Source organism: Manis pentadactyla, chromosome 8 (assembly GCF_030020395.1).
Source record: "Manis pentadactyla isolate mManPen7 chromosome 8, mManPen7.hap1, whole genome shotgun sequence".
Lineage (NCBI taxonomy): Eukaryota > Metazoa > Chordata > Mammalia > Pholidota > Manidae > Manis > Manis pentadactyla.
Window position 1 is genome coordinate 125,829,340 of NC_080026.1, and position 17,189 is coordinate 125,846,528.

General features: G+C 36.6%; 1 protein-coding gene across 6 annotated transcripts in view; it reads left to right on the plus strand.

Moving 5' to 3' along the window:
- The window catches only part of ATRNL1 (attractin like 1), a 750,424-nt gene that overhangs the window by 58,027 nt on the left and 675,208 nt on the right, over nucleotides 1–17,189 (plus strand). For all 6 annotated transcript variants that reach the window (XR_008999031.1, XM_036898417.2, XM_036898415.2 and 3 more), the window contains exon 8: nucleotides 3,311–3,566. Coding sequence is in view for 5 of the 6 variants with exons in the window: in XM_036898417.2 (XP_036754312.2) it covers nucleotides 3,311–3,566 (256 nt within the window). In the remaining variant the exon portion in view is untranslated. The remainder of the gene's footprint in view (nucleotides 1–3,310; nucleotides 3,567–17,189) is intronic.

Below are 17,189 nucleotides of genomic sequence, written 5' to 3' on the forward strand. Positions count from 1 at the left end.
CACTATTTTAGTAAAAAAGTAGATTTAAGTACAATCCTCCATTGAATATGAGAAGAAATGAAGATTGAGTTTTTGTCCATGGCTCTATACTAGTCATCAGGTCAACTACATTTAAAAATCCTGTGGTAAAGTACAGTGTTTATGCCACTACCACACCCTTTTGATTACTGTAGTTTCTGTAGTAAGTTTTGGAAGGAGAAAGTCTGAGACCTCTGACTTTGGGGTTGTTTTTCAAGTTTGTTTTGTCCCGTCAGAGTCCTTTAATATTCCATATGAACTTTTGGGTGGATTTTTCTATTTCTGAAAAAATATCATTGGAATTTTGGAAGGGATTGCATTATAATCCATTATTTTTATTTATTTGTGGGATTCATGAATTTAGCATGATCTAAAAAAATGCCAGGATGCTTAATTGGTTTAAAATTTGAATTAACATGGATTCATGTATTTTGTGGTCGGTGAATACACCTCTCAAATGAGAATATATGTATTTTCTGTGCTTATTTAAGAAAATTTGGAAAATATAGGAGCAATGATAAAAATAAACTACTACATTCTTCTGTGCATATGCATGTTTTAAAAATAAAATAAAATCTTTGTATATATATTCATGTATGTATATATATATATATGCTTTTTCTTATAGTTTGGTGTATTAGTTTTTTTTTTTATTTCATTTTTTGTAACAGCTTTATTGATATATATTGACATATGCCTTACAATTCATTCCTTTGAAGTATACAGGTGAATGGTTTTTAGACTGCAACCATCTTTTGCAGATTTGTGCAAAACTGTGGGGTTGTGTGATCAATTTGAGGACATTTTCATCACCTCACAAAGCAATCATATGCCCTTTAGCTTTCACTCCAAACCTCCCTCATCTTCCGAGCTTTATAAGGAATCATAAATTTACTTCCTGTCTTTATAAGTTTGTGTGTTCTGGACATTGCATGTAACTGAAATTGTATGCTATGTGACTTATGAGTGGCATGTTGTAGCATGTATCCATACTTCATTTTTATGGCCTAAATAATATTCTAATATATGGATATGCTAGGTTTATCCATTTATGAGTTGATGGACATTTGGGTTATTTCCACCTTTTGCCTATTATAAATAATGCTGCTATGAACATTCTTGTATAAATTTTTGTGGGGACATATGCTTTCATTTCTCTTGAGTATATACATATGATTGGAATTACAGGTTTAAATGGTAACTCTATATTTAACTTTTTGAGAAAGTGCCAGACTGTTTTTCAAAGTGGCCGCACCATTTTACATTCCCAGCAACCAAGTACGAAAGCTGCGCACATCCTTGCAGACACTCGTTATTTCATATGATTTTGACTGTAGCCATCCTAGTGGGTGTGAAGTGACATCTCATTTGTGTTTTGATTTGCATTTCCCTGTTGACTAATGATATTGAGCAGCTTTTCATCTGCTTATTGGATTTTTTTTAAAGGAAATGTTTTTCAAGCCTTTTGTCCATTTTTAAATTGGGTTGTCTTTTTATTATTGAGATATGGTTCTTTATATAGTCTAGACACAGTCCCTGATCAGATATATAATTTGCAAGTATTTTCTCCAATTCTTTGAACTTGCACCTTCATGATACTTTTATGTGAAGCACAAAGGGTTTTTAATTTTGATGAAATCCAACTTTTTTTTCCTTTTGTTGCTTGAGTGTAATTTCTAACAGTGTATTGCTAAATCCAAGGTCATGAAAATTTACCCCATGTTTCCTTTTAAGAGATATTTTTAATAGTTTTGGCTCCTACATTTAGGTCTTTGATTTATTTTGACTGAAGTTTTGTGTATGGTGTGCAGTAAATGTTCAAGTTTATTCTTTTGTGTACGACTATGTAGTTCTCTCAGCACCATTCATTGTAGAGGCTGTTTTTTTCCTATTGAATAGTCTAGGCATTCTTATCAAATATCAGTTGGCTGTAGATGTACAGATTTATTTCTGGACTCTTGTTTTCTTGATTTCCATGCCTTTCTTTACTCCAAGAGTGTGCACACTGTCTTGCTTACTTTGCTTTGCAGTAAGTTTTGAAATCAGGAAGTGTGAGTCCTCCAATTTTCTTTTTCAAGATGGTTTATATATTCTGGATTCCTTGCAATTCCATATGAATTTTGGAATCAACTTGTCAATTTCTATAAATAAGTTACCTGGGATTCTAATAGAGACTGCATTGAATCTGTAGATCAATTTGGAGAGTACTGCCATCTTAACAATATTAAGTCTTCTGACCCATGAACATGAGATGTCTTTCTATTCATTTAGATGTGTTAAAATTTCTTTCAACAATGTTTTATAGCTTTCAGAGTATAAGTTTGGAATTTTTATTGAATTTATTACAAAGTATTTTATTCTTTTTGATGCTTTTATAAATGGAATTACTTTGTTTCGTTTTTAGATTGTTTACTTCAAGTGTATAGAAATATAATTGAGTTTTTGTACATTGATATTCTGCAGTGTTGCTGAACACATTTATTAGTGTATATTTTTAAATTTTCTTGGGATTGTCTATATATAAGATCAGTCATGTATAAATAGAAATGTCCTACCTCTTTTCCAACCTAGATGTCTTTATTCAGTTTTTGCTTTTTTCCTCTGGCTAAAACCTTGAGTACAATATTGAATATACATGTCAAAAGTGAGCATCTTTGTTTTGTTCCTGTTGGAAAGCATTTGGTCTTTCACCATTAAGTATAGTATTAGCTGTATGTTTTTCTTACATGCTCTTTATTAGGTTGAAGAAATTCCTTTCTATTGCTAGGTTGTTGAAATAGTAATGATTTATATTATTTATGTATCATTCATTTGAACCATATGTGATTGAAATTACTTGTGTAATTTATGTATGCTGTAAAGTGTCTGCCCATAGCCATGAGAAATGGTAATAAAAATGCATTCCACATAAAATACAAATGTGGTATACCTTTTTGGTAAACAGTGCTTGATGAAAATAGTGAATTGTTGAGAATCAAAGCAGACATATAGATGGTAAAATTCAGTTAACAGCTAGGGACTCAACAAATAGGATAATTAAAAACATAATTCATTGACTATATAACTATTGACTAAAATATCTTAAAGCAACTTTCTGAAAGCATGACATTTTTCCTCCTTCTTGTATGTAAGAGCATTAATTAAGCACTATTCTTGTGTTTCCATTTGACTTTTTACAAATAAGAACTCTGTCTTATGCATGATGTGATTACTAAAATTTAATGTTTAAATTTAGTCTATTTTTAATTTAAAGAAATAATTATTTTGTTAATGTATATTTTGTGATTTACAGGAAAACATCTTTATGTATGGAGGCAGAATTGAAACAAATGCTGGCAATGTCACGGATGAATTATGGCTTTTTAACATACGTAGTCAGTCATGGAGTACGAAAACTCCTACTGTTCTTGGACATGGTCAGCAGCATGCTGTGGAGGGACATTCAGCGCATATTATGGAGTTGGATAGTAGAGATGTTGTCATGATCATAATATTTGGATATTCTGCAATATATGGTTATACAAGCAGCATACAGGAATACCATATCTGTGAGTTACTTGAAAATGTAACTGTATACTTTTTTCTTTATTGGTTGAGAATATTTTTATCATTAATAAAATCTTCGTCTGAATTTAGTCAAAATGGTGAGTTATTTGAAATCAAATTATAAGCCAAAATTAATACTTTTTAATATAAACTTTTGGATTTGGTGTGAGGTTTTGTCCTTTAATATTTAAGTTTACATTATTAGCCAAATGTAGGGAAATGTTAAATCCTATTCACATTTTCCTGGAATTGAGAATATTTTTAAATATGAGAAATTCCAACAGATGGTGCTATTTCTTTTGGATTTTTTTTTTAGGAACCAAGAGCTAAGACTAGGCTAATCTCATTACTATGCATTCCTTGATTTCAGGATTTTCATTTTTCAGTGATCTGTTCCTAACCTTATTGCAGTCTCTCTATGTATGTGTTGATCTTTTAAAGTAAGCTTCCTGAAGATAGACTGTTGGCTTCTGTGAGAGATTATTATTTGGTGTGTGAAGGTGACTGGGTGATTTACATACGACTTTCTGTACTATACTCTTAAATACTCTTCTTTGTTTTCCTGGTACTTCATTTTTAAAAAATTCTTTACGACATTTTCAAATAGTTATAAGCATTTAAAAAAATTTGTCTATGAATATAAATACCATAAGGTCCCTACTTAGATTTAAGAACATACTCTGTTTCCAGCTTGAACTCCGGTTTTTGGCTCTTTTGTCTACGGACAATTATATACAACTCTTCAGAGTCCTTGTGCAGTCTTAAAGCAAAAAAATTAGTTGCAGATCACCATTAGCAGCAAAAAGAGCAGGCTTGTGTGTTCAGAGGAAGACTGTCCTTCAAAATACTCCACTGTTCCCCTGCATTCCTTTGAACTGATCTATTTTCTTTTCTAAATCCCCAGTACAGATGGGCTGAAGTGGGGTATGTATCTTCTTCACTTGTTACTGCCATTTCCACTCTATTTTCACTACTTCCTCCTCTAAATCATTCAGCGTTGAATCTCATGTCTTCAGACTGTACCACCCGCTGCTGTCTCTTTCTTGCATTCTATTGTTCTTCCTCAGATCACTGTGTTTCCTTCTTTGGTAAAGCTTCTGGTTCGCTGTCACTGTCCTACATACATTTGCCAACTATTTTTATGATTTAATTATCCACCTAAATACTTCTTCTAATACCTGGACTCTCAATTTTTTGATCTGTCTTCCAAAGATCTTGTTTTCTACCCTGCTCGAGTCACTCTCCCACTGTCATACTGCCTACCTGCAAATGAGCCCCACGTATTATATATTAACCTTCAAGTGCTGTCGATCTTTCCACCTTACTTCTAGTAATTAAACTCTGATGATTCTCCAACTTTACCAGAGCCTCAAGTTACTGAGCCCTCCCATCAGTTTTTCAGTCTGTTTCACTTTCTTACCCACATGTCTAACCTTACTCAGTATTAAGTTCGTAATCACCAATCTCTCCTCCAGCTCTCCGAGAGTGCCGACACCACACATTTTCCCCTTGTGTCAAACTTCCAGCACCTGTCACTGCTCTCAGCTGATGACCTTACTTCTTATTTTACTTCTTATTTTTGGATAGAATATTAATTGACCATATATGTTTGGGTTAATGTCTGGAGTCTCTATTCTGTTCCACTGGTCTGTGGCTCTCTTCTTGTGCCAGTACCAAATTGTCTTGATTACTGTGGCTTTGTAGTAGAGCTTGAAGTTGGGGAACGAGATCCCCCCCACTGTATTCTTCCTTCTCAGGATTGCTTTGGCTATTCGGGGTCTTTGGTGTTTCCATATGAATTTTTGAACTATTTGTTCCAGTTCATTGAAGAGTGTTATTGGTAATTTGATAGGGATTGCATCAAATCTGTATATTGCTTTGGGCAGGATGGCCATTTTGATGATATTAATTCTTCCTAGCCAAGAGCATGGGATGAGTTTCCATTTGTTAGTGTCCCCTTTAATTTCTCTTAAGAGTGTCTTATAGTTTTCAGCGTATAGGTCTTTCACTTCCTTGGTTAGGTTTATTCCTAGGTATTTTATTCTTTTTGATGCAATTGTGAATGGAATTGTTTTCCTGATTTCTCTTTCTATTAGTTCATTGTTAGTGTATAGGAAAGCCACAGATTTCTGTGTGTTAATTTTTTATCCTGCAACGTTGCTGTATTCCGATATCAGTTCTAGTAGTTTTGGAGTGGAGTCTTTAGGGTTTTTTATTTACAATATCATGTCATCTGCAAATAGTGACAGTTTAACTTCTTCTTTACCAATCTGGATTCCTTGTATTTCTTTGTTTTGTCTGATTGCCGTGGCTAGGATCTCCAGTACTATGTTGAATAACAGTGGGGATAGTGGGCATCCCTGTCTTGTTCCTGATCGCAGAGGAAAAGCTTTCAGCTTCTCGCTGTTCAGTATGATGTTGGCTGTGGGTTTATGATATATGGCCTTTATTATGTTGAGGTACTTGCCCTCTATGCCCATTTTGCTGAGAGTTTTTATCATGAATGGATGTTGAATTTTGTCGAATGCTTTTTCAGCATCTATGGTTTTTATCTTTCTTTTTGTTTATGTGGTGGATGATGTTGATGGATTTTCGAATGTTGTATATTCTTGCATCCCTGGGATGAACCCCACTTGGTCATGGTGTATGATCCTTTTGATTTATTTTTGAATTCGGTTTGCTAATATTTTGTTGAGTATTTTTGCATGTACATTCATCAGGGATATTGGTCTGTAATTTTATTTTTTGGTGGGGTCTTTGCCTGGTTTTGGTATTAGGGTAATGTTGGCTTCATAGAATGAGTTTGAGAGTATTCCCTCCTCTTCTATTTTTTGGAAAACTTTAAGGAGAATGGGTATTATGTCTTCCCTGTATGTCTGATAAAATTCCGAGGTAAATCCATCTGGCCCGGGGGTTTTGTTCCTGGGTAGTTTTTTGATTACCGATTTGATTTCTTTGCTGGGAATTGGTTTGTTTAGATTTTGTGTTTCTTCCTTGGTCAGTCTTGAAAGGTTGTATTTTTCTAGGAAGTTGTCCATTTTTCCTAGGTTTCCCAGCTTGTTAGCATATAGGTTTTCATAGTACTCTCTAATAATTCTTTGTATTTCTGTGGGGTCCGTCGTGATTTTTCCTTTCTCGTTTCTGATTCTGTTGATGTGTGTTGACTCTCTTTTCCTCTTAATAAGTCTGGCTAGAGGCTTATCTATTTTGTTTATTTTCTCAAAGAACCAGCTCTTGGTTTCATTGATTTTTTTTTATTGTTGCATTCTTCTCAATTTTATTTATTTCTTCTCTGATCTTTATTATGTCCCTCCTTCTGCTATGTTTAGGCCTCATTTGTTCTTCTTTTTCCAATTTCGATAATTGTGATGTTAGAGTGTTTATTTGGGATTGTTCTTTCTTCTTTAAATATGCCTGGATTGCTATATTCTTTCCTCTTAAGACTGCTTTCGCTGTGTCCCACAGAAGTTGGGACTTTGTGTTGTCATTTGTTTCCATATATTGCTGGATCTCCATTTTAATTTGGTCATTGATCCATTGATTATTTAGGAGCGTGTTGTTAAGCCTCCATGTGTTTGTGAGCCTTTTTGCTTTCTTTGTACAGTTTATTTCTAGTTTTATACCTTTGTGGTCTGAAAAGTTGGTTGGTAGGATTTCAATTTTTTTGAATTTACTGAGGCTCTTTTTGTGGCCTAGTTTGTGGTCTATTCTGGAAAATGTTCCATGCGCACTTGAGAAGAATGTGTATCCTGTTGCTTTTGGATGTAGAGTTCTGTAGATGTCTATTAGGTCCATCTTTTCTAGTGTGTTGTTCAGTGCCTCTGTGTTCTTACTTATTTTCTGTCCAGTGGATCTATCTTTTGGAGTAAGTGGCATGTTGAAGTCTCCTAAAATGAATGCATTGCATTCTATTTCCTCCTTTTGTTCTGTTAGTATTTGTTTCAGGTATGTTGGTGCTCCTGTATTGGGTGCTTATATATTTATAATGGTTATATCCTTTTGTTGGACTGAGCCCTTTATCATTATGTAATGTCCTTTATCTTTTGTTACTTTCTTTGTTTTGAAGTCTATTTTGTCTGATACTAGTACTGCAACACCTGCTTTTTTCTCCCTGTTGTTTGCATGAAATATCTTTTTCTATCCCTTGACTTAGTCTGTGGATGTCTTTGGGTTTGAGGTGAGTCTCTTGTAAGCAGCATATAGATGGGTTTTGCTTTTTTATCCATTCTATTACTCTTTGTCTTTTGACTGGTGCATTTAGTCCATTTACATTTAGGGTGATTATTGAAAGATATGTACTTATTGCCACTGCAGGCTTTAGATTCGTGGTTTCCAAAGGTTCAAGGTTAGCTTCTTTTGTGTCTTACTGCCTAACTTAACTCACTTATTGAGCTATTATGAACCCTGTCTGGTGATTCTTCATTTCTCTCCCTTCTTATTCCTCCTCCTCCATTCTTTATATGTTGTTTGTTTTATTCTGTGCTCTTTTATGTTTCCTTTAACTGCTTTTGTAGGTAGTTGATTTTATTTTTTGCCTTTAGTTAGTATTTGGTTCGTCTGCTTTCTTTGCTGTGATTTTATTTTCTCTGGTGACATCTGTTTAGCCTTAGAAGTGCTCCCGTCTAGAACAGTCCCTCTAAAATACCCTGTAGAGGTGGTTTGTGGGAAGCAAATTCCCTCAACTTTTGCTTGTCTGGGAATTGTTTAATCCCTCCTTCATATTTAAATGATAACCGTGCTGGATACAGTACCCTTGGTTCAAGGCCCTTCTGTTTCATTGCATTAAATATATTATGCCATTCTCTTCTGGCCTGTAGGGTTTCTGTTGAGAAGTCTGATGATAGCCTGACGGGTTTTCTTTTGTAGGTGACCTTTTTCTCTCTAGCTGCCTTTAAAACTCTGTCCTTGTCCTTGATCTTTGCCATTTTAATTATTATATGTCTTTGTGTTATCCTCCTTCCCTTCTGTTGGGAGTTCTGTGTACTTCCATGGTCTGAACGATTATTTCCTCCCCCAGTTTGGGGAAGTTTTCAGCAATTATTTCTTCAAAGACACTTTCTATCCCTTTTTCTCTCTCTCTTCTTCTTCTGGTACCCCTTTAATGCGGATATTGTTCCTTTTGGATTGGTCACACAGTTCTCTTAATATTGTTTCATTCCTGGAGATCCTTTTATCTCTCTCTGCATCAGCTTCTATGCGTTCCTGTTCTCTGGTTTCTATTCCATCAATGGCCTCTTGCATCTTATCCATTCTGCTTATAAATCCTTCCAGAGATTGTTTCATTTCTATAATCTCCTTCCGGACGTCATCCCTTAGCTCTTGCATATTTCTCTGCTGCTCCATCAGCATGGTTATAACCTTTATTTTGAATTCTTTTTCAGGGAGATTGGTTAGTTCTGTTTCCCCAGATTCCTTGTCGGGGGAGGATGTCTGGCTTAGTCTTGTCTGTATCAAATTCTTTGTTTTTTCATAGCGATAGAGGTATGTGTGGGGAGCTTGCACATGTGTTGGCTGGGAGAATGTCCCTTCTTACTGGTTTGTGGCCCTCCTCTCCTGGGAGAACAGCGACCCCTAGTGGCTTGTGCTGGGCAGCTGCACGCAGACAGGGTTTCTAAATCTTGCCCGGTTGCTATGAAAGAAGCTCTGCCCTACTGCCTCAGGCTTTTCTCCACTATGGCAGAGCCATGTCGGAAGGGAAATGTACAGGAGGCTGTTTATCTCCGTGAGGGGCCTCCGAGCTGTGCTGCCGCCCAGGGGGTTAGGGCGCCTGGAGTTCACCGGGATTCCAAGCTGCTGGGCTAAGTGTCCCGGGACGCTTCCATCCAGCTGTGGGGTCACTATCCCTTTAAGACTTTCAAAAAGCACTCACTTCTCTTTGTCCCATGGGTGCCGGCTGCGGGGACCTGCTCACAGGTCTTACTGTCCTGTTTCCCTAGTTTCTAGCACCCCACGCATGCACTCTGTCTGCGCTCTGGCCCGGATGGCTGGGGCTGGGTGTTCAGCAGTCCTGGGCTCCCTCTCCCTCCCACTCCAACTCCTCTCCTCCCGCCGGGAGCTGGGGTGAGGGGTGCTCGGGTCCTGCCAGGCCGGGGCTTGTATCTTACCCCCTTCACGAGGCGCTGGGTTCTCTCAGGTGCGGATGTGGTCTGGATGTTGTCCTGTGTCCTCTGGTCTCTCTTTTGGGAATAGTTGTATTTTCAAAAATATAAATGGTTTTGGGAGGTGATTTCCGCTGCTCTACTCATGCTGCCATCTTGACCCCCCTTTATTATTAACCTTTCAGAATCACTTTGTTTTAAATGTATGTCTTGCATACAAGAGAAAGTTGGATTTTACTTTGTGATCCTGTCTGGTTTTGTATTTTGCTGTATATGTTTCATATTTTTTAAAGTCACTCTGTTGTCTTTTCTTTTTGTTATTGATTGTAATTAATTTCATGTTTAGGGATAATGAAGCCCACTTTTTTGTGGGGAGTGAGTATGGTAATTTTTGAGGTCTGCCTCTGTTAGTCTTCTTCCACATTCTTTGTTTCTTTTCTTCTTTTCTGCATTCTTGTGACTTAACTCTGTTTGTCTTGGTTCTACTTACTTTTTACACATTCATACCTGATTTGGAGTTTGTGTTTTTTTTCCATTTCTGGTTTCTCTGGAAATTTATTTTTCTTTCACTCCTCCCCACCATTGCCCCCTGCCCCTCAACCTCTGTTTTCCTTGTTGTTTCATATGTCTTTCCAGAAGAGAATGGGATGATTCAGAATTAAGCTATCACCATGCTTGTATTTGAACCATAGGCTTTGTCTTTTCAAGTCACAACTAAAAAGTCTAAAATTAACCAATACTTTTGACTCTTTGGTCAGTCTCCAGTTTGCAGGCTGTTTTCCACTACTTTAATTCATCTTGTCTTGTTTAAACCCATTTGACATTATTGTCAGTATTCATTCTAGGGCTCAGTGGTCTTTTCTGTAAGGGCCAGGCAGTAAATATTAGGCCTTGTGGGCCATATGGCCTCTGTCACAACCGTTCGGTTCTGTCATTGTAGCAGGAAGGCAGCCACAGACCCTGTGTAACAATGGGCATGGCTTTGTTCCCGTTTAGCCCCTGGCCTTAGTTGCCTACCCCTGCTCCAGAGAGAGAGTATGTGCTCTTCTGGGGGCCCAGCAACTCTGATCTAAATTAAATTAAAATTATGGTATGTGAGTTTTTTGGACCTTGTATTGGTGAATTCATACCTCAAAGTGGTATGGTCTAGTCTATGAACAGAGTTCCCAGAGGAAACTTTTTCTTTCACAGAGAGCCAAGGCTGAAATAGACATTCCCTGTCTGCCTCTGCAGAGCAGATTTTTAAAAAAAACCTCACTTTTTCATTGAGGGTATAACTCTTCAGGGATCCGTACTTTGTATATACCTGTCTAATCCAGTTCTTACCTGGGCTCACCTTCAGTACTGGCCTTTAAAACTGAACCTCTAGGCCACCTGGTCTGTGCATGCCTGTCTACTGTGCCTCCCTGCTGACTATAGTTTACAGTTCACAGAATATGTTATACTCTTTTCATATTTCCATTTATTGAAGGATAGTCTCATTCAGCCATGACACATGGTGGTGATAATATTTTCCAGGGATGAGTAGGAAGGCACATCAGATTTATTCTAATCTATGAGTGGTACATGTTGATACAGATTGTTAACTGATAAATCCATTGGTGGGTGGGTTTTTTTTTTTTTTTCATTTGGAATAATGTGATTACATAATGTCAGTGGTAGTTTTGGTAAGTTTTTAAAACTATTTCTGTAGTCTCTTTTGGCTTATTCTACAACCAAAATACTATTTCTAAATAAATTTATCAACAGGGTATTTTTTCACTTGAATTTTTGTTTTAATTGCACTACTTGTCAGGCACACTTATGATTGCAATATAAAATGGAAATGGGAAGAATATATGATTTATGAATTTTATAAGAATAATAGATGAGTTATGATCACTTTCAAAATTTGTTAAGTGCAAAGAAAAACAACTTTTCTGTAAAATTTATCTTAATAAAATTAGTTTATCTACTCTTAATGCATTTTGAATTCACTGCTTTTTGTTGAAAGTATGTGGTATCAAAAAATACTCTAAGTACTTTCACTTTGAAAAGGGCTTACAAATAACAGAATACAGAACAATGGGTAAATGTGACTTAAAGATGTTAGAATAATTAGATTCTACATGCTATAGACAAGTGCTACTTTGGGGAATGATACTATATTAAGTAGGGCTGGTGTGAATCTAAGTAATGGGATAGTTTGTCATCTTAGTTATAAGTGAGTGCTTATCTCCAAAAAGGTTTGTTTTAGTTTTTTTCCTTTTCTTAGTGGGAATTAGTATACTGTGATGTCAGATTAGGCTATTTTTACCTGACTGGTTTTAATGGCATCAATGACCCAAGAAATGGTTGGTTGACTTTGCGTATCCTTACATGTTTAAGGCTTCTAGAAAACTAAGAAAAAAAGTTATTGAGTTAAAGAAGGGACTATATGTTTAAGTAGAATTGTGGTGAGGGTAACTGAAAAGAAAGCTGAAATTCTAGCAGACTAATTAATGAAAATGGTATTTTACCAGATAAAAACTTACTGTGAAATATATACTAAAGATACTGATTTTGTCATTATGTAGATATTTTAAAAAGAGACAAACCTCCCAGTTAACATACTTCAAAATGACCTTTTAGTATTATCGCAAATAACTATGAAATATTTCTGTTTCTGTGCTTAGTACTGTGACTTTTCTTTGAGATTTTTATAATAATATGATTTAGAACAAAGAAACCATCTGGTCAACTTATCTTTAATTATCTTCGTTTGAGCATTACACATTAATATTAGGAAAATCTAGGATACTAGAGAATGTTGTTTAACTGTTGAGACTGTAGTTAAAAGTTCATAGGTATTATCATTGCTATTTTATGAGTTGTAGAGTGTCTGTTAACCAAGGAGCACATCCACACATTGGGTTGACTTAGTAGCCTATAGGAGCACATTTTTGGTTCTACTTAGCTCAGATATAGGTAATAAATGCTTATCAGCAAATGATGCATTAGGTATTTTCCCTTACCTTTGCATAAGTTATTCTAACAGAATGATACAGAAAATAAATAACAAACATAATACATATGCAAACTGTATGATGTATTGGAAGACAGTAAGTTTTATAAGAAGAGAGCAAGGTAAGGAGGTGAGAATACTGAGGGTGGGAGATGGTTACAAAATAGGAAGGCAGAGTAGGTCTCAATGGGAAGATGAGTTTTAAGCAAAGAATTGAAGGAAGTGAAGGAGTTTGCTATGTTACTGTTTGGAGAAAGAGTGTTTCCGGAATGTGGTAACAACTGGTGTAAAGGCAAGAACATGCAGAGCATGTTCAAGGAATAGTAAAGAGTAAAGAAGAGAGAAAGGGAGAATAAAAATTAACAGATGAAGTTAGAGAAATAGAAAGATGCAAGACCATTGGGTTTTTGTATAACCTTTGTTTTTTACACCAAGTGAAATGGAGAGGCTTTGCAAGATTTTGAGCAGAACAATACACAATTTTTAAATGAAACATTTTTGCTGTGGCATTGAAAATAAAACTCTAGGGAGGATAGAACAGAAGCAAAAGGCCTGTCAGCAAGTTGTGGTAATCTGGGCAATGGTGGTGACTTAGACCAGGGTGGTAGTATTGGAGATAATGAGACTCAGTCTATTTGTTTTATATGTTTTTAAAGTCGAACCAATAGGATTTGGTGAGAGTTTGGATGTAGAGTCTGAAATAAAAAGAGAAGAGTCAAGGACGGTTCTAAGGTTTTTAGCCTAAGCAACTGGAAAGATGAAGTTGCCATACTAACATGTGGAAGATTCTGTAGCAGTTTGGAGGTGAAAGTGGTTTGAAGGTCAGGAGTTCACTTTGGATATGTTATATGTAAATGTCCAATAGACATTAAAGTGACAATATCAGATAGGCAGTTGGATGCACTGGTCTGGAGTTGTAAAGAGAGATCTGGGCTGGTGATATAAATTTGGGAGTTCTTTGGGATAAGATGGCATTTAAAGGTATGAGACTGGATCAGTTCTTTAAGGAAATGGATGTAGATAAAAACAAGAAAAGAATTGAGCCCTAGAGTGTTCCAGTGATAAGAGGCAGGGGAGAAGAAAATAATAAGGAGGAGTGTGGTGAACTAGTAGCCAAATGAAGGAAGATTATTATTATTATTTTTGTAGATAATTATTTTTTATTGAAGGGTAGTTGACAAACAGTATTACATTAGTTTCAGGTGTACAACACAGTGATTCAACATTTATATACATGATAATTCTAGCTACCAGCTATCACCATACAAAGTTGTTACAATATTTTGACTATATTCCTTATGCTATACATTACATCCTGGCTACTTATTTATTTTACAATTGGAAGTGTGTACTTTTTTTTTTTTTTTTTGAGAGGGCATCTCTCATATTTATTGATCAAATGGTTGTTAACAACAATAAAATTCTGTATAGGGGAGTCAATGCTCAATACACAATCATTAATCCACCCCAAGCCTAATTTTCATCAGTCTCCAATCTTCTGAAGCATAACGAACAATTTCTTACATGGAGAACAAATTCTTACATAGTGAATAAGTTACATGGTGAACAGTACAAGGGCAGTCATCACAGAAACTTTCAGTTTTGCTCATGCATTATGAACTATAAACAATCAGGTCAAATATGAATATTCATTTGATTTTTATACTTGATTTATATGTGGATACCACATTTCTCTCTTTATTATTATTTTTAATAAAATGCTGAAGTGGTAGGTAGATACAAGATAAAGGTAGAAAACAGTTTAGTGTTGTAAGAGAGCAAATGTAGATGATCAGGTGTGTGCCTGTAGACTATGTGTTAATCCAAGCTAGACATGGGCAATAAAACATCCACGTATGCAGAAGATTTCTCTCAGAACAGGGGGGGTGAGGTTCTAAGCCTCACCTCTGTTGATCCCCAATTTCTCACCTGATGGCCCCCCTGCGACTGTGCCTGTCTTAGGTTGTTCCTCCCTTGAGGAATCTTACCCGTCTCTGGCTAACCAGTCATCTTCCGGGGCCATACAGGGAAATGTAAAGTTGGTAAGTGAGAGAGAAGCCTTATTGTTTGAAAAGGTTAGCTTTTTACTTCTTTGCACATTTATGCCCTGTGGCTTCTATGCCCAGCATTTGTCTTGAGGTATCTTTACCACTTGGAGGAATTATGATACTCAGTAAATTCAATATGAGGCACGAATTCTATTTAAGGGTTGTAATTAGGAAGGAAGAAGAAAAGCTATAGAAGTAGCAGGCAAAAGAAAACATGGGAAGATTGATTATTTCTTTGACATATCTTCTTGTAGAGTAACTTCAGCATGTATAGGTTTTAAACTACTAATTAAATTGCGCACACACATTAACATAATAGGAGTACAGTTGCATAACCAGAGCATACCTGTAATTACCAGCCATCTCCAGTGAAACCAAGCAAACCAGTTAGGCACCTTAGGCATTTGTGAAAACTTATCTATGATATGGTGGATATTGTCCAACTGAACTTGAACAGTCTGAGAGAAATCAGACAAATGAAAACAACCCATTCCTGGGGACTGTTAACATCCCATATATTCTTTTAACAGTAGATAGTCTGTAGTTGTAAGATTTCGGAGCGCTACATTTGCACTTCTCCTAATTCTTGGTTGAGTTCCAACAGTATAGATCCAGTCAAATTTGTTGTTTTACTGTATGCACAGGCCAGCTTAGATATGTCCTTCTTCATTCCCACGGCAAGTCCAGGAACCGGTGGGATGAGTGCATCTACACCTGTAGCAGCGCGTGGATCTTTGTTGGGGTTTTTTGATGATCATCTTCTGGTATGATTCTTCCAGAGAGTGCTGATGTTGGAAGTTCTTTTTCATATCGTATCTTAGTTCATTTTCTGGGTAGCTAAATTAGGCTTTGATCCTCTGTATAAACACAAACAGACCCTTTGCCTACACTTTTATATGCCCTTTATACCATTGTGTAGAACTCATTGGAGGTCACCACACAGGAACTGCTTATTTTTTTTTTGTTATCATTAATGTACACTTACATGACGAATATTATGTTTACTAGGCTCTCCCCTATACCAGGTCCCCCCTATAAACCCCTTTACAGTCACTGTCCATCAGCATAGCAAAATGTTGTAGAATCACTACTTGCCTTCTCTGTGTTGTACAGCCCTCCCCTTTCTCCCACCCCCCACCATGCTTGCTAATCTTAATACCTCCCTTCTTCTTCACCCCACTTTTCCCTCCCTACCCACCCATCCTCGCCTGTCCCTTTCCCATTGGTACCTGCTAGTCCATTCTTGAGTTCTGTGATTCTGCTGCTGTTTTGTTCCTTCAGTTTTTCCTTTGTTCTTATACTCCACAGATGAGTGAAATCATTTGGTATTTCTCTTTCTCCGCTTGGCTTATTTCACTGAGCATAATACCCTCCAGCTCCATCCATGTTGCTGCAAATGGTAGGATTTTCCCTTTTCTTATGGCTGAGTAGTATTCCATTGTGTATGTGTACCACATCTTTATCCATTCATCTATTGATGGACATTTAGGTTGCTTCCAATTCTTGGCTATTGTAAATACTGCTGCGATAAACATAGGGGTGCATCTGTCTTTCTCAAACTTGATTGCTGTGTTCTTAGGGTAAATTCCTAGGAGTGGAATTCCTGGGTCAAATGGTAAGTCTGTTTTGAGCATTTTGATGTACCTCCATACTGCTTTCCACAATGGTTGAACTAGTTTACATTCCCACCAGCAGTGTAGGAGGGTTCTCCTTTCTCCACAGCCTCGCCAATATTTGTTATTGTTTGTCTTTTGGATGGCAGCCATCCTTACTGGTGTGAGGTGATACCTCATTGTAGTTTTAATTTGCATTTCTCTGATAATTAGCGATGTGGAGCATCTTTTCATGTGTCTGTTGGCCATCTGTATTTCTTTTTTGGAGAACTGTCTGTTCAGTTCCTCTGCCCATTTTTTAATTGGGTTATTTGTTTTTTGTTTGTTGAGGCGTGTGAGCTCTTTATATATTCTGGATGTCAAGCCTTTATCGGATGTGTCATTTTCAAATATATTCTCCCATACTGTAGGGATCCTTTTTGTTCTATTGATGGTGTCTTTTGCTGTACAGAAGCTTTTCAGCTTAATATAGTCCCACTTGTTCATTTTTGCTGTTGTTTTCCTTGCCCGGGGAGATATGTTCAAGAAGAGGTCACTCATGTTTATGTCTAAGAGGTTTTTGCCTATGTTTTCTTCCAGGAGTTTAATGGTTTCATGACTTACATTCAGGTCTTTGATCCATTTTGAGTTTACTTTTGTATATGGGGTTAGACAATGGTCCAGTTTCATTCTCCTACATGTAGCTGTCCAGTTTTGCCAGCACCATCTGTTGAAGAGACTGTCATTTCGCCATTGTATGTCCATGGCTCCTTTATCAAATATTTATTGACCATATATGTCTGGGTTAATGTCTGGATTCTCTAGTCTGTTCCATTGGTCTGTGGCTCTGTTCTTGTGCCAGTACCAAATTGTCTTGATTACTATGGCTTTATAGTAGAGCTTG